This window comes from Mesitornis unicolor, unplaced genomic scaffold (genome assembly GCF_000695765.1).
Source record: "Mesitornis unicolor isolate BGI_N332 unplaced genomic scaffold, ASM69576v1 scaffold2020, whole genome shotgun sequence".
Taxonomy (NCBI): domain Eukaryota; kingdom Metazoa; phylum Chordata; class Aves; order Mesitornithiformes; family Mesitornithidae; genus Mesitornis; species Mesitornis unicolor.
The window spans coordinates 6,352-24,585 of record NW_010158811.1 but is presented as its reverse complement, the minus strand read 5'-3'; the positions used below and the strand labels follow the sequence as shown (position 1 = coordinate 24,585).

Genomic DNA, 18,234 nt, shown 5'->3' with positions numbered 1-18,234 from the left:
TGCCTTTTCACTTTCTTGAGATTTTTCTTAGTTTTAAACAATTTTAAATGTCTAGTGCTGATTCTGTTCTTTTCAGCTGTTTTACAAAGTTTGATAACTTTTAATTAGTATTTACACTTTTAATCATTTGAAATTAGCTGTCCCAAAGTCAAAAGGCATGTTGACAGGAATTTGAATAGATTGAAGAAAAGCATTAGAGTGACTGCAGTATTCCACCTTAACATAAGACTTTTATGAACAAGTGACAGACTGAAGTGACACAATCAAGCTACTACAAAACAAGCTGACAACAGTTAAATCTCTACCATAGGAGTCCTGTTGATGCCTGATAGGTAATTATGATATTGATGGTAATGTCCGATTACTGGAGACCTTTTTCCCATGTTTTTGTGGAAAAGAATAGTTACTCTGGTCATAGGCCCTACTAGTCTGCTTTTCCATAATTCATTGCCTTTTCTTATTTTTATTATGTATGGCAATCAAGTTGCTGTGGTCATGGTCAAGAAGTCAGGGCAGGAAAGAATGGGTATTTATAGCAGGAAATGGAATGAATTACTGAGGCTCTGGACTAGAAATGACTGAACCGCCTAAGTGTATGTGATGCACTGAAATACCATGGAGATTTGGAGTTGCGTAAGATTCATTCCTGTATGATTTGTCAGTTTGGATACAATGACTTCTAGACAAAGTAGGTTGCATCTGAATTCAAGTGTACTTGTGTATATTTAGTACAGAATCTCTCACTTTTTTCCCTAAAAGCGAGTTGAGAGTTTGAGATACTAGTGCTACTGTCCATCACTTGCATAATTGTGTGTAGTAGGAAGGAGGACACTCTAGTTTAATTCCATTTTTTGTCTTAAGAAGGCTGAAACCTAATGTTTCCAAGAGAGTGAGCTGAATGAAGCTGGCTGCCAGCTGATGTTGGGCCTGTATTTGGCTTTTGGTGAAACTATGCCTTTGTGCAGCAAAGAATGAAAAAAATAGGAGTCGGAGAGAAAGAACCCATATCACCTTATAGCCCTGTAGTAGGAGTGTTTCTGTGGTTTTGGTCTTTACTCCACACACTCCATGTTATTCGTAATGTTAGACTAATGTTATTTGTTCCAGCAAAGGTCTTCCAGCAAAGGCTAACAAAAACAAAGATGCAATACTCTCCCAAAACTATAAGGAAATCACCTTTGCTTTGTTCTATATTTGTATGTTGTGCTGCCATAGCTTTTATTTCTTATGTTTGTTTGAAAACTATGTGTAATTGTGTACGAAAGTGTACACATATATGCATCTGCAACTTGTCACTGGAATCCCGAGGTGTACTGACTAAATGCTTTTTGCTGTCAAAATGCAAGAAATAAGACTATTTTTTATGTCCATGCCTATGGATTGTTTTCACTGAAATGTCCAGTTATTATTTCAGTTTAGTTTTGTTTTCTGTTCCTCAGTGTGTTCTCTTCCATCACGCTGTGGCAGACTGTGCTGTTGTGGGCCAGGAGGATCCTTTAAAAGGACACGTTCCATTTGCACTGTGTGTACTGAGAGAAGGTGAGAGCTCGCTGATACCAATCTTACTAAGACTTGCAAAAGCCCCAGAAAAGGTAAAGGATATGAATTTTTTGACTAGGTATAAAGACCGAAGAGGAAAAGATTTTGAAAGAGATTGTTGAGCGAGTTCGAACCAACATTGGTCCAGTAGCAGCTTTCCAGAAGGGGGTGTTTGTGAAGCAGCTACCAAAAACACGCTCTGGCAAGATACCACGTTCAGCTCTTTCTGCGCTTGTCAGTGGAAAGCCATATAAGGTACGTTGGAGATGCATGCTTTAATGAATTAGGCACATGTGCACATCCAAAGGTACAACATCATGGTTTTGATTCTCTAGACCATTCTACAAGTGGTCCATGACTTCAGGTAGTACATTATATTTTATTTCTAATGTAGCTTACCCAAAAGATTTTCATGGTCCAGAACTTTCCAAATATTTTTTTCTTGATTGCTTTTAAAGGCTAGATTTAGAGGATTCTTTGAATGAAATTCTGCTTTATTGTTGAAGGATGGCAATCTACTATCATGTGCTTCTGTATATTCTTCATTTTCAGGTAACACCGACCATTGAAGATGCTAGTGTGTTTAAACACATTGAAGAAGTGCTACAGAAAAATTAAATGAGATAATATATCAAATATGTAAATGTTGAAGTATACAAAGAGACTTTCTGTTAGGAAATACCACATTTTAAAATCTGGTAATGATTTGGGACTCAATTTTTTTACTTCAGAAATGTTACTGTGTGACCATATTGTCACAGCCAATGAAGCATACTAAAGTCTCTGCATGTTGTCATTATATGCTCGATATTAAGATTGCTAAGAATTGCAGATAGAATTCATACATTTCTCTAGCCTTAAAGGGAAGGAGTCTCTGGATTGTCTATCTCATACGATGTTGTATAACCGTACATTTCAATCCATTATTGTATAATATGACCAGTAAATTGAGTTTGGCTAAAACAGTTCACAAAAGGTAAGTCATGAACTGAGGACAGCAATAAATAGGAATTCTAATGTGAAAATTATCGCAGACATAAATTGTCCTCACTTGTAAATTATGAGCCTTTATGTCTTTTAAATTTTTATAAATTTTAAAATTACTTTTCTTGATTCAACTGATTTTTTAAGTCTTTCTGCTATAAATTAAATTCCTTTTTTTTTACTCAATAACTTTCTGAAGTGTCTTTTTTGTAGAATGATAGATAATTTCTATCTTTCCAACCCATGAAAATCTTGATTTGTCCATAGTAATAGTCAATAAAACTCATGTATTTTAAATAAAGACTGGCATTTATCCTTTCCATTTTATTATAATTTTGTTGTGGTTTGTATCACTTATCATAAGGATAACCAGAATGTGGTTTTGCTGACATAGTTAAACATTGCAGGCTCACAGAGATATATATAACCAAGAAATTTAGCAAATACAGATACTAGGCAGCACATTCTTGACTTCAGAGGCTATTTCAAAATACTTACAGTGTTCTCAGCAAAGCAGGGGATGGAGGATACACTTCTTGCACTGCAGGTTTTTAATTAAACAATAAATGTAAAAATTCTTTTTAAAAGCAGAGAAGTTACTCAAACTCGGCAATGCTTTCCTAAGGAAGAAACAGTAAGCAACACACAAAGTCAGATGATGTTGGTGTAAAAGAGAGGTTTCCGTAAGCAGGCTAAGGTAAGATAGAAGTTAAGTTTAGACGTACTTTGCTATGGCAGTGTGTTGTCAACAGAGTCCAGAAATACTGTTATCTCCTATTGGGTAGAGGTAAGGATGACAGCCCTGTTAAGTGATAAAATAAACCAGGAGATTGATGTAGAAGCTAAAAGGTGATAGATAGGTGCTAATTAACATGAGCCATATTCTGATGTTGCCTTGTGCCTGGGATGTTTTTGTAGAGTCAATGAACTCTACTGGTTACATAGGAAAGAGTCCAGCGCAGAGCCACAAAGATGATTGAGGGAGTGGAGCATCTCCCTTATGAGGAGCAGCTGAGGGAGCTGGGTCTCTTTATCTTGGAGAAGAGGAGACTGAGGGGTGGCCTCATCAATGTTTATAAATTTGTAAAGGGCAAGTGTCAGGAGGAAGGAGCCAGGCTCTTCTCTCTGATGTCAAATAATAGGACAAGGGGCAATGGGTGCAAGCTGGAGGATAGGGGGTTCAATCTGAACATAAGGAAAAACTTTTTTACTGTAAGGGTTACGGAGCACTGGACCAGGCTGCCCAGAGAGGCTGTGGAGTCTCCTTCTCTGGAGACACTGAAAACCTTCCTGGATGTGTTCCTGTGCGACCTAGTCTAGGTGATCCTGCTCTGGCAGAGGGGTTGGACTATATGATCTTTCGAGGTCTCTTCCAACTCCTGAGCTTCTGTGTGATTCTGTGAAATAAATAAAATGTCCACATGTTTTTTCACTAGGGACTGCATGTAGCTGAGCCAACCATGTTGAACCAGGTCATGGTCATTTTATAGAACAGCCTAGTTTGAGCCTGTGCTGGACTTGTTTTTTGCCAAATAATTGCATAATGTAGCTCCCCTGCCCAGCTATTTGATTTAGTTGAAAGTCACAATCTGAACAGGGAGTAAAAGTCTTTAAAGACTGAGTAAAGGCTAATGATACTTTACAGTAGATATGCTAACTATACAGGTTAGTGATTTATATGTGGGAGTAATTTTGCTCCTCAAAGATATTCTGATAACTTTCTTGAAATATTTCTACAAGTTGTAGTTAGTTGAAGGTACCATTTTCTTCTGGATGGATTATTCAAGTACCAAGGCTTTCACAGGAGGCCCATGCCAAATAATGGAGTGCCTTGCAGGGACTGCCAAGTATTTTTCAGTTTCACAGTGCTCCAACTTCCCAACCTATGCTGAACAGCTACAGGGCAAGAGAGAGTTGTCATTCGTGGGTTGTTTTTTGTTTGTTCTTTGGGTTTTTTGGGTTTTTCAGTTGTTTTGTTTTTGTTTTTAAATCAGTGAGAAACTACAAGGATCTTATCACAGAGAAACTGTGGCACATTCATGAGGTGCATGGCCATTACTGTTTTGTGCAAAGAAAGCTGAGATGTTTGTGTATGTTTGCTGTAGTTCTCTTGGCTGTTATAACTGCAGAAGCAGGGGAGGGGAACTAATTGGTGATAGCACAAGCCCTCTAGTAAAAATACTGCAATAGGATGCAGAAGAAGAGAATTAATTTCCTAGACCTTGTATAGTTTTCCCAAGGACATCTCATGTCCCTACACCAGTTTCTCCATTTGTAAGGAAAGGTAACTTGTTTTCTAGTTTGGGGATTTTTTTTTTTTATTTTTTTTTTAAGGAAGAGAGAATTAATATCAGGCTTTTCTAAAAAAGCCCCCAAAAAACCAAAAAAACCCAACAACCCAATATTAGTAATGGATATTTAGACACCTTTCTGAGGGACATTGGCTCATATTAACATTGACAGGAAACGATTACCTGTTCTCTGAACTGTTTGTGAAGTGCTTGAACAGTTAGCATTCTTGAAGTGGCTCCATGACAAAAAGTTTGTAACATTTCTGCTTTCTCGCCTGAGCTCGTAATTTTTTTAATATGATTTTTTAAATGATTTTAAAATGTTGTCTTTTTTTTTTCTTTTTTCTTTTGGAACCATTTAAGATCAAGACTGGGATAAAAGAGAGGGGCGGAGTGGTCAGGTGTACTGTACTCATTTTGCTACTGCCCTGCTATTGTGGAGGATTCCAGAAATGCCAAGTGTCTCATTCATAAGCATTTAGAAAACCCAGACAAAGAAAGCCACATTAATTCAGCAGTGCAGTAGGGAAAAATAGTTGTTTCACAGTCATTGCTTTTGTTTTCCAGAGGAGCCATTTGCTGAGCAACTGTGATTGCAGAATGCTTTGTCTACAGCTTTAGCTTTGTGCCAAGCTGGAGCAAGGGAGATGGAGTCATCATTCTTGTGTGCGGTTGTGATGCTGCCCAGCAACCTGGTTATACCATCAAGGAAGGAGCAGCCCATTTAACAAGTGGTAGGAGAGCACTGATTTTCTTCACGTTGGTTTTAGAGAGGAGCATGGGGATAGATTTGAATTGTCAGGTAGTTACTGAAACTTGGCCAAAATAGGTTGATGTAATAATTACTCCCTGTGTACTAAGAGGGTCAGAGCCAACTACTCAACAGTTAGCATAGCCACAGTTTCTACCTGATGAGAGCAGACCTTCAGCTCGTATGGGGGAGACAGGGATGTACTAGGAGATTTGTTATATATTAGCCTTAGAACAAAACTGAAGTAATTATAATGCTCTTTTAAATATATATATATTTAATTTTTCTGGTCTGTTTTCTCCCACTATGGAAATAAATAATTTGGGGGTGCTATACTAGTGGGGTAGGATACTTGCAGCTTTGGCCACAAGATTTTGCTCATTTATTTCCCCTACACACCTCATTCCCCTCTGCCCCTAAATTTGAGCATGGGCTGTGACAAACACAGGCTGAAAAATAGAAGTTTTAAAAAGGGAGCTGGTGTTTACGAGGAGAAATGTAGTCAAATGATAACTGCACCCACTGACCATGGTGTTTGCATTGCTTTACTTCGTGACATTCTGGACTAAAATAATCCAAAAGGAGGTTGAGGGAGGAGAGAAAGGAACATCAGCAACGATTTCGGTTAAGCAGGAGGAACTGCAGGTAAAAGAGCCGTGTCTGTACAGTTGTGCGCTCACCCAAGCCATCCTCTCGCACCCATCAGCAGGTTCAGTGCTCCCTCTCGTGGCAGATTCTGACAGGCAAATTCATCGGAAATCCCTGTTCCTGGCAAAATGTGCTCTTGCTTAGCTATCAGAAGTACCTGGCATCCAAGTATTTTAATGCTACTGTATACCAAGCTTAATAGACTTCTAAACACAAATAGCACTGAATTCTTTTTTTTATTGACGTCGGGGGAGAAAAATCTTTCACCATCTGATTGACTGAAGTTTGCCAAATGAAAATAGACAAAACAAATGTTTATGTACGTGCAAACATTGCAGATCAAACTGCTAAAAGAAATAACTAAAAGACAGGTCTTGAGCTAAGATCAAGCAGCAGAAAAATAGCAAATAGGTAAATGACTATTAAGTAGGTCTTACTTTGAAACTTCCCATTTAAACAAAGAATAAACAACAATAACACCACCAAATAAAGCCACAGCAGGTAATAGTTGCTCTTCTAAACTTTTATACACTATATATTAATCACTCTGTCTTTCAGTTATTTCCTCTGATAAAACTGACTTCTGTGAAGTCTCAGCAAGGCCATCTTGGCTAAAAGCATAACGTTAGACAGGCGCCTGTCTAATGCCCTGTTATAATGAAGAAATGGTGGGGGTTGGCTTCTGTTGTCTTTCATTTTCTTTGTTGAATATATCTGGAAACAAGAATCTCATTCTATGCAAATATTAGGTTTAATTTTCCAATGCTGGCTGGTGTCTGAAGATCCTGGAACAAAAAGGTGGCTCTTGGTAAAGCAAGATTCTTCTTGGTCCGCAGGTAATATAGAAGAAAGTTTCAGTTTCTTTGTATAAACCATTTTTTATTAAATTGCCTTTTTTTTTTTTTTGTAAACAGTTCTTCTGGGAGGTGAGCCGTTATGGACCTTCTCTACAGATATTTGACATTTCCATTTTGTCTTTAGAGGTCCATTTTGGCTCCAGTTCCAGGTTATGTCATTCTATTATACATCATCAGAGGCAGGTGTTCAGCTTTAAATATTGACAGATTTTTCTCAGTAGGAACATGTTGAAGCTTCTAACTCTGCTAAACATATTCATTTGACTGTTACAATCCAAAAACTGTAAAAATGGTGGAATGGAAAGATACAAACAGTATTATTGACACTGTATTGTCAAATGTTTGCACTGAGACCCCATGTACCATAGATTTTATTTTTAAAAAATCATATTTATATCCATTTACATAAGACTTACACATTTTAAAAGAAATACATACACATTAAATACGTAAATGTCTAGTATTTTACAATAAAACAGATGGAACAATGTAAAAATGAGTGGCTTCATTTGATAAAAGCTTTGGATGTGCACTACTGCCAAATTTTGGATGACAGAGATGCTGAGAGAAAAGGATGCTGATTTGTTTTTATCTTTCTTTTTAAGTAATGTAGGTATTTTTTTAATTCTTGTTTTAAACTAACCGATACATGAAAGGAACATCAGATCTGTTTATCTGATATACCTTATGTGTTCTCTTCCCTATTACCCTGTTTTTGCAGAGAGTTTTAATGCTCTTTTTCTAAGTAGTGGTAGTGCACTTCAGGTAAAGTAGAAGAAAGAGATGACATCTAAGGAAAGAACAAACAAACATTAATTAGCGAGATTCTTTGATTCTAATTTGATCTAGGATGCAATAACACCAAAAAATACTATAGCATTAAGGAAGCTATTGAATGTTTTACTAAAAACATGGGCTTTAAAGTATTTGAGGCAGACATGCATTTGTTGTTTAATTTTAAATTGGCAACATAGATCTGTTAATAATGCATTTTGATCTTTTACTAATGTATACTAATTTTTGTCCTAGATCAAAACAGACTCCTGCTTATGTTCAGCTTACAGTTGTTTTCTTACTGTTTTGATTCAGCGCTGGGGTTAGTTTCCTGCATCTGGAGACCTTTGCCTGTTTGGCACAAGACTGAACACAAGGTTTAAGTGCATAGACTTTGATGATGTACTCTGTGACTCTGCTTGTTCACTGCAGCTTGCCAGCATTTACCTTTTTCACCCTGGTGATTTCTTTGCTATGGACCATCTGTTTCCAGATTATCATTCTCATCTTTTTGGAACTCTTCTTCTCCATCTGTCTTTACAAATCCTCTTTGGAACCTTTCATTGATAGAGTACGTGGTTGATTTTGCCAAATCCCCTTTGACATTTCAGTAGAATAAAAGTGAAACTTGTATGTTCTGTTGCACCAGCCTGTGGCAACAAAACTGTTCTGGCTGAGCCTTCTGACTTGGTGGTGACAAGAACTTCATAAGAGAAAACTGTTGGGAAAGCTGTGACTGCCAAATCCAGTGACTGTGTAATGGCATTGCAGATGCTCAGCAGGGCAACATGCAGCCACTGCAGCAGAAAGCTTGACCCCATACCCTGTGCTCTGTGGTAAACTTCTTTGCAAGACTAAATGACCAACACCAGCAGTCTTAAATGTTCTAAGATTTCTGATCTTGAGAATGCACTCAAACTGGCTGATTTATATCATTTATGTGTTTCATCACCATCTCTGTAGGACCAGCTGCTAAACTTACCTATTTTAGGAAAAAAAAAATCTCCTGTGCTTATTTTTCAGTGGTGACATGAAAAGTTCCATTTTCTACTAGATTAAGATTTTATGCTCTTGCAGTCTCCTGAAGATCTATGAAGAAAAGCTCTTGTCCTCAGTAGGGTCCTGAGCAACCTACTTTTCTACAGGTAACATTTGCTGTTCCTCTGCATTTCTTGACTTTCTTGCAGATCTTGGCGTGTCTTGTCTACAATATGTAACAGCTATTGAAGCACGTTTAACGTCTGGTGAGGTTTTGGTGCTATCCAAATATTCCCCTACAATCCCCTGAATAACTAAATGGAAAAACTGTTTCACTGAGAAAGTATTAGCATGAAATGGTGCCATACTGATGAAAGCGCTCATCATGTTGGTATTTTTTGCCAAAACTTGTGATGCAGCAGAAAAGAGTATTTCTGCAGAACTCTGGAAGAGTGAATCTGCAAGATTAATAGCAATATTCAGTGGTGAGAAATGCAACATGAATTCCACTACTAGATTTGATCCAAAGTTGCATCCAGCTCAGAATATCCTTTCTTTGCCGCTGGTCAATTCTGTATGATTTAAGAAATGCAAGAGTCTCTGTAATAGATAACTTTGGGAGATTTTCTGTATAGGGGAACTTTTGTTCTAGCTTGATGCAGTTACCTGATATTCTAAAATGACCCATATCTCTCATTAAAAAAAAAAAAAAGTAAATCTCTTCTGCTTTACTAGCATTTTCCTAGCTCCTGGTAGAACTACTTAAAGTTCTCATAAAGTAAATTCACTCCCTTTGCTTACTGCTATCTCCTTAATTCTGGCTTTATGTTTGAGAGCATACAAAATATGTCATGGGTGGTGAACTATCATCTGAACAGAGTTGTCTGAAAACTTTTGTCTAAACTGCTGAAGTGGTTTCAGCAGAAAGAACCTGCTGTTTGAGATGGGGAAAAGAATAGTGTAGCATCTCCTGGACTGAGCTTGAGGATGTCATGATCGAATGACCACCCTAGTGAGTCTTGAGTTAGGTCCTCTGCTCCAGGCTGGCTCTTGCCTGAATAATGCCAAAGAACATTTGGTGTACAGTTATAAAGAGCTTTCATGATGGCCCCTTCTGAATACTCACAACAATTCAGTGCTGGCTTCTTTGCTAGGCCTTGTCAGCATGAGTATGTGCGAACTGTTGAGCTGTCTAACCTCTGCAGTCGTGATGAAGCAACTGCAAATTGCAAAAAAAAAAAAAAATCATGAAGAAAAGAAATCAGTCTGTTTCCCACTGGAAGGATGGCTATAAGATTGCTCTGTGGCTTTCCATGAGATGATCTGGGTGTGGTCTAGCTCAAAACTCAGTTTCTTCACGTCTGGTGTACTACTGAAATCCGTCTGAAGTGAACACAGTTTAAAACTCAATTTTGTCTTTATTTTGGTTTAAGTCCTATATCTATCATGCTGTTTAAATACTATAGCATTCTTAACACTGGGAGATAGGAAGCCAAATCCTGGATGGAGATGTAAGTCTTCAAAGCTACCTACCTTTATGTCTACTGAGTTCAGTACCCAGCTTAATAATAAACTGTCTGGAAGACTCAAGTAAATCAATAAATCTGCCTTGCACCTTAGTTCCCCATCTGTAAAATGGGAATATCATCTTCAACCTCATGGCATGGCTAGAAGATGAAATCCATGAATGTTTGTAAGGTACTTAGCTACTACAGCAGTGTAGGCCATGTAAATGCCTAAGGAGCTAGTACCTTTACTTGTACATCAAATTTCCCATGGAATGGATTCTTGTCTTACAGCTTCATCTTTGCCAAAAAGTGCAGGACTAAAAGCAAAGCATGCACATGAGCAGTGGAGTCAATGGAATTCAGTGATGCAATTGGCAAGTTATTCCATCTGTAACTGCAACTGTAAAGCATTCTTTTTTAAAGGTGGGAAAATTTAATGGAATTTAGATGGCTTTAATGGAATTTAGATGGCAGTACTATCATACCAAGTTCATTCAAGAGTTACAGAATGCAATCACTACAGGCAATGTATTAAATTACTTTGAGACATGTCAATTCATAGACCTAAATTCTCTCATGAGGAATTTGAAATAGGCCAGTCTCCACATTTGTAATCTCAGAACTTCAGGCAGGTATACATGGCTTTATCATCCATGTACCTGAAGGAACAGCTGAATGGGATTTGTCCCTTCTCCTTGCCCTCTTACAATTATTTTAACATTTTACTTATTTTTTAATTGTGATCTACATGTTACTTTTCCAATCATTGCTGAATTAGTGCATCCTCTGAAAATGAAAAGATATCCAGAGAGATTTAAGAGTGGTATACAGTAACTCAATTAGAACCTGAAATTCAGTATTTTCTAACTACACTACTCATCTGATAGTTATTAATTGTTAGCAACTTGAGTTATTTGAAGGTCAAGGCTAAGCTAGTTAGTTTGAAAGTTAAATAGGAAAGTAAAGGTGATAGCCCTTCTGAAGTTCATGTTCTAGAATACACTCCACCTGCAAGAGTCTAATGAGCTGAAAAATTTGCTTAGGTATTATATGCAATCTTCTATTAAAGTCAGTAAATCAATTCCTCCTTCTAAATGTTTCCTTTGCATATCTAGGATGGCTAGATTGCCCCCCCTTTTTTTTCTTTCAGTAAACTCTGACAGTCTGAAGCAAACCTGCAGCAATCAATAGTATGCCAAGTCAGTGCTTTTCCATTCCCTAATTCAACTCTCCCAGACTTCATTAATCCTAGTTACATGAACGCAGCCATTCTGGTGCAAGACAGACATGCATTGAAAGTCAGTTTAGCATACTGGAATAAGCCTCTTGCTCTTCAACAGTAAATGCAGAAATGACAGCGTACCATCAGTTGCCATCTTCCGTGACTGCCCTGATGTTGTGGTTAATCTGAACCCAGCTGGCAGCGTTTCCGAGGAGCCTGGCATCATGCTGATCCCGTGAACCTCGCGTGGAGGAAACTGTCGTCGCCAGGAGGGGCCACGTCTGAAGTTCTTGTCGTCACTCTGTCAACACAGAGAGTTGTATTTGATAAAGCAAAATGAAAGCTTTTGATTAATTATCCTGCTGTCTGCTGCCTCTCCCACTGTCAAAATGTATTCCACAACAACTACCCTGCTCTGTTGCACTGCACCCAGTAACTACAATCCATTTGAAAAACTCTTGTAAAAGTAAATGCTTTAGAAGCATTAAATGCTAGGGTGGAAAAAATCTTCTTACATCTCTGGCTGGACATAGTAGGGGGTTTTAGTATCAGCTAAAGTAGAACTTTCTTAAAAGTCAGATCTCATTCAAATACACTGACAGAAAGGACAGTGGTTTGTAACTGCTTTAGGAGGCTTACATGAAGTGCTAATAAAGAATTAAATACTCTTGTGCATGCACAGAATTCATAGGCATCTCACATGTTCAGAAAGTCCTTAAAAGTTTTATTCCTCCTCACGTGCAAAAGTCCAAGACGTGAACATTTTTGCACTGAACTCTTACCTTAAGATCAGTATTTTCCATAGGTGGATTTGAGATTCCCCCATCCTAGTTAACTGTCCCAAATCACACTCTATTGAATATTCAACCTTGAATAACAACAAAAAAACCCCACCAAAAATCCACTTTTCTTCTTTCTTCTTTTTTTTTTTAATAGAAAATGTGCAAATGTCCTAAAGAATAGCTTGCAGACATCCTCCCCTGCCACTTGCTCTGGCCAGTGAAACTTCCACTACCTTCTGCATTTTTCCCCTATGGAAAATGATCATATTAAGGTAAGAGGGCAGTGCCAAAATTAGCATCCAAAATGATGTGAATATGTAGCCATACTGAGGTTACTTTAAAAACCTTGACCGGCATTTCCTAATTTTTTCTTAAGGCTGACTCTTTTTAACCATGTACAAATTAACACGTCTTCATGCATTCCATTTAATTTTTATATTTCACTGTGATATTTTATAAATACTGAAAATAAAATTAATTACTTCCTCAAGTCGTCTTTCAGTTCCTAGTGCTAAAAGGTTGTTGTATTCTCTCTCAAGGATCTGCCGTGCCTAGAGACACCAAAGTAAAAAATTAAAATGGTTGAAGAGGAATAAAAGGCAATAATGGGTACAGATTAACCAGAAGTAGCATGAGCAAACTTGCCTGGGTGTTTTGTGTTGGAATCTGTAATAATAAAGCTAAACTGCTGTAATCAAAGTTTTCATCCAGCGCTATAAGTGAACCATGTACACCACTTTCTAGAATATTATTTGCATATTCTCGAAGGCCAATAGCTTGTATCCAGCGTATGACTCGATCATTGCTCCATACCAGCACATCTGTAAGGACATGACACCGGTTCAGTCTCCTGATACCTGATAACTGCTGAACTATACAGGTTGAGCATGCACTGTGGATGTCATTCTGCTTTATTTCTTAACTGTGGAATGTCAGCAAACTATTCATATAGCTTTAATAGCTTCAGTATCTCCGATTCAGAACCCAAGGTGTGGGAGTAACTGTGTGATTTTAGCTACCTTAAAGTTAAATGTTCACTCTAAATAATGTTTCCAAAGGAGAAAGGTGCCTCCAGAGGGCATCTCCAGAATGCAGTTCCTCCCACGTCTTATAGATAACCTTTTCAATTCTTAGCCAAGATTTTACAGTTTAACAGTGCAAGGGCACAAGAGAAATATCCATTCCTCTAGGCTTTACTGGAGAGTTTTGTATTAAACATTTTGAGTCAGGTCAGCACCTACCATTTTATAACATGCCATAAAGCAAACGATGAGTTCACAATTTTATAGACTAAAACTATTTTTAGTTCAGAAAGCTGGTTTAGCTGTTAAGGTCCATGCCAATCATAAAGCTAAGGCAAGAAAATGAGCTAGGAAACCATTTCTGAGGATTTGGCTATTATAAAAAAGTATCCTACCCTGCCTGTAAGATTAAAAGTAGGTTACTTATACTGATCTTTATACTTGTGAGTGGGAAACATAATACCGAGTTTTGTGTTACCAAGTGATGAGGCTTTTCCCTGAATCCTTACAAGCTCTTAATGTAGCTGTTCTGGGAGCAGGCACTTTCCATTGCCGGACCTAAGAGCATTGCAGACTTTGGGGTCAGGATCAGATGAAATGCAATGTGGCAGCCAGGGGTCACCAAGACCAAAACCCACCTGGAACCACATCTTACTGACCAATGGATGACAGGGTGATGTTTGGGTGAAGGAGGCTATGGGTTTTTACCCTTGTCCTAGCTGTAATTAGCACTGAAGCAACACCAGAATTTGAGACTAATTCCCAAATTTCCTGCATCAGTCTCCAGCTATACCCACTCTGGCTGACTGACACTAAAGCCTCCACATCCAAGCCAAAGTCTTTGCTCTAGTGTGTGCCATCGTCTGCATTGAGCAAATGAACACTTTCACTGTAACCATTCCCCCTGCTAATTCCCTTTTTTTTTTTACAGCTCTTCCAATCAGCATTGTGCTTGAGAAGTGTAAACTGCTGCCTTACTCTAGAGCTGGAAGTGCTTAAAGCAATCAAAGGATTAACTTCTGATAATGGAAAAATACCAAGAACCCTAATTGTTATATATAAAAGGAACCATGCAGTGAGCCTGCAACTGCTCTAGGGAGCTTTACAGAGAAAAATACTTTCAGATCAGCTGTTAAGTCTTCTAATAAGGCCATTTCTGTTACGAGCTATTCTTAGATACCAACCAACTGCCTCAGTGGCCATCCTGCAAACAACATTTTCTATGATACACATTGTGAAGTAAGAAATCAAAGGCAAAGGTTTTCAAAAGCAGGAGCACAGTATTAGGGTCCTGAGTGCTCTGATTTCCCAGTGTAGCCCCCAGCATGTCCCATTGATCTGCAGACCATTTAGCCTTCTGAGACTGAAAATGGCTAGGATAAGATCAGTCCCGAAAATCCAATTTAGCAAAATGTATGTATCAAACCACCATTCAGAAGTGCAGCCCCAATTTAGCAATGTACTTAACTGCGCCTAATTTAAGGAGATGCTTTGTGATCTCAAGACAGATGGACTTACATTAGTTTTACTTAAAGCACATGCTTAAATACTTTGCTAAAATGGCATGACAAGGGTTTAGTAGTGTCAAGCTTCAAAAGAAGAAACATTCCCAGTATTCATTCCCAGGAACTATCACCTTTTATTTCATGCTGACTCATTTCTCTTCGCTTTTCCAGTTCTTTTCTATCATAATTCAACCTCTTTAAACACATGATTCCATATTGCAAGCTTGTTCTGTTATTTAAAGAGAAACATTTACAGAGTTAATAAAGATAATTTTGAAGATAGGAACATATGTAGGATGTATTTCCTGCATTTCATGGTGTTTCATGGTGCCCAAGTAGCAAGTCTTGAGGACAGAGGGGAGAGCAAAACCATTTAAAAAAACTCCACAGACTTCAAAAATGAAATGGGCGCAACCAAAATGAGTATGATTGAATAAATGTTTTAGCATATGAAACCCGATGCATTAAAATTTGCATTCAGAAAAGGTCAGCCCTTGAGAGCTGTGAAATGTTTTGTCAAATCAAGCCTCAAAAAAGTGACAAATCAGACAGTGCATTAAAAAAAAATCCACTTCTTGTCACATAAACATCATTCTCCCTAAATTATAAATGCCTTTATTTCCAATATAGCTTCCTACCTACATACATAGATAACGCGAACAACTGTCAATTTGCTTGTACTGTTAACAGCTTTTATGTGCTACAAACAATAGCTTTTCATTATTATGGGATCTCAGCACTTCAAATCTTCATCTACCATATTCTGATACCACTTAATAAATTCTGAAACTACTTAATAAATTATTACTGTTTCTGTGTAGTCAAGGCTTTATATATGAATGGTTCCTTCCCCATTTATTAAGAAATTTATCTGCACCAGTATCTCAGTTTTGAGACACATAATTGCAATGCAATTGCTATTACTAAAGGAATCTCTCTCAATTCAGATTTCTGACACTCAGCACTCACTTTTCTGTGTGGTTTTCCACTCCAGAACAAGAGAGAGTAAGGGGTTTTATTCTGTGCAGTACTGAGCACTACGTCAGTCACATAAATGTCTGCATAGGTATAGTTTTTATGCCAACATACCGATGAAAGCTATCCACCATTTTTAAGTGCACACGTAGATCTTTCTTCGTCAGGTGATCTAACATCCTCGCATCTACCAGGCATTCCATAAAATAACTTCGGTACTGAGGTAAACCCAGACTAGGGAGCCATTCGTTACCTATCCATTCGTGGTTCATATCACCATAAGCCAGGGTCTAGAGATGAAATAAAGGAGAGGGTGAATAAATTCTGGAGTTTGTTCAAGCTTGCACCACAGACTGAAGACAGAATATGCTGCTTTCTAGTGAGAATTCCTAGCTTAGTAATTCTGTCTAAAAGAAAAGCATTCCGATTTTGTATCATTTTGACATTTGAGGTGGAAGCCCCTGTGAGATATTTGATACTAATAGTAGTCTTGCCTGTCTTGTTTTCTATCTTTGTAAAGTTTTCTATCTTTGTAAAAGACATCTTTTTCTATCTTTGTTTTCTATCTTTGAAAAAATAAGCTTTTTTTTTGTAATAAAAAACTGTAGTTTAAATTTTGAGTTTTAAATGCAAGCAAAGTTATTACACTATGAAAATGTGTTTGATTCATAATCTTACAGTTGACCTCTTAGAATATTTATGCTAGGCTACAGTAAACTTGGTAATACAAACATGGCTCCAGGGAAACAACTGAAGTTTGTGACACTGTTTAGTGGAGCTAGGATTTCCTAAACAGGATCTAACTATACTTCATGGTTACACAACTATAGTCCTTTTGACACTAAAAGTTAATTTCAGCTGTTTGTCAGCCAAGCTTACTTGACTTGCCTTCAGCATCAGTCAGAGCAAGTGACCAAATACATTCTATCCACGAGGTCTTTTCAGCTGTTAACAGCTTAACCCTAAGTGCATCATATGTGGAGCTCAATAAATTAATATTTTTTAAGATGGGAGCAAACCAGATTCATCCTAGAAGCTAGCATTCAGGCATTAAGCTACTTCATTGTTCAGCTGAAATTTCAATAGGGTGAGGAAGAAAGTACATGAAAAAAACACGTCCATGTTGAGCTATTTTTACATGGGTTGCACAATTAAGATGCAAAATAGATATACTCTACATCTCGCTGCTGTCAATTATTTTGGTACTACTAAAGCTTAATAGAAAAGAGGACTCCATTTGCAAGATTAACACCTCCTCAATGTGACTGTGCTCAGCTTTCAGCATCACTTTCAAGCTTAACCATCCTTTTGTTTTTGTTTTTAGTCTCCTGTCATTATAGACAAAAGGATAACACAGTTTGAGCCAGATATACTTTCTGTGGGGGGAATATAGTCTCCTCATCTCTCATTCTTGTGAGATTTTGAAGAGAAAAGGAATGCCATAAGCAAAGACAGTAAGACTATGTAAGTGTGTGCATACATTAGAAAAAGAAAAAAGAAGTTGAAGAATATAAGAGATAGTCTAACTAAAGCGAAAAATTTTGTTCCTATACAAGACTATTTGTAGACTGATACTTGGGTGTGTTTTATACAATTGTTCTAAAAAAAACTGGTGTAATTTTAGAAATGTTAGATCTCAAAATCTTGGCATATTTTATTAGCCTATTCCCAAAAAATGAGGAAGATTTTTTTTCCTAGGTTTATGTGGAAGAAAGAAGGTATCTCTAAAACGTAGCCAGCTGGGAATATTTAGACTCTCTCTGAATGTGGAATCCACTCTGAATGTGTATTTACTAAGCAAAAATAATGGTCATAATAAGATGTGGGAATACAAGGAAGTGACCTAACATGCCTAGGTATATGACCCAACCGTATGTGCCCTGTGCAGGGACACTGCCAAGCATCCCTGTCTGCCATGATGCAAAAGCCTTTTCCCATCTTGTGGGTCACTGCGCTGCCATAGGCTGCCGCACATTACCTGACTCAGAGATGGGTTTCAGGCATCCATTCAAATCATGGCTGCCTCTGCTTCATTTTTTGATCGTCTCTGGGACATTAACAAATCATACAAATAGCTGGGAGTGTAAAATAAAGTACTCTATTGAGGCCCCTGAAAACATTAATTTGTATATGGTAACAGCAATTTTTTTCAAGAAAAGTATTTACAGCATGTGTGCCTTACCCAGCAAACATGTCCAGAGAGCGTTTTCTTTGTATTAGAAAGACTAGAATGTGTAAATCATAATGGAGTCATTGAGATATCAGTGCAATACTATACTCCTCTCTGCATACCAATACTCTCTTAATTACATTGTTATTAGCTTTCTGTTCAAAAAAATTCTTGTGAAAGGGTCATACCTGAGCCCAGCTCCCTTCTTCGGACTCTTTCTGTATAATC

General features: G+C 37.7%; 2 protein-coding genes across 2 annotated transcripts in view; one reads left to right on the top strand and one right to left on the bottom strand.

The window, feature by feature from the left end:
• The window catches only part of ACSS3 (acyl-CoA synthetase short-chain family member 3), a gene marked incomplete at its 5' end in the record, with an annotated part of 78,527 nt that extends 76,370 nt beyond the window's left edge, over positions 1 to 2,157 (top strand). Inside the window, 3 exons of the mRNA XM_010184569.1 lie at positions 1,440 to 1,539; positions 1,619 to 1,794; positions 2,092 to 2,157. Coding sequence (XP_010182871.1) covers positions 1,440 to 1,539; positions 1,619 to 1,794; positions 2,092 to 2,157 — 342 coding nt within the window. The remainder of the gene's footprint in view (positions 1 to 1,439; positions 1,540 to 1,618; positions 1,795 to 2,091) is intronic.
• Positions 2,158 to 7,673: 5,516 nt separating this feature from the next.
• Positions 7,674 to 18,234, bottom strand: part of LOC104540691 (liprin-alpha-2-like) — a gene marked incomplete at its 5' end in the record, with an annotated part of 14,210 nt that continues 3,649 nt past the window's right edge. Inside the window, 8 exons of the mRNA XM_010184559.1 lie at positions 7,674 to 7,860; positions 9,949 to 10,041; positions 11,694 to 11,853; positions 12,817 to 12,885; positions 12,980 to 13,155; positions 14,993 to 15,090; positions 15,951 to 16,126; positions 18,195 to 18,224. Of these exons, the coding sequence (XP_010182861.1) occupies positions 9,983 to 10,041; positions 11,694 to 11,853; positions 12,817 to 12,885; positions 12,980 to 13,155; positions 14,993 to 15,090; positions 15,951 to 16,126; positions 18,195 to 18,224 (768 nt within the window). The remainder of the gene's footprint in view (positions 7,861 to 9,948; positions 10,042 to 11,693; positions 11,854 to 12,816; positions 12,886 to 12,979; positions 13,156 to 14,992; positions 15,091 to 15,950; positions 16,127 to 18,194; positions 18,225 to 18,234) is intronic.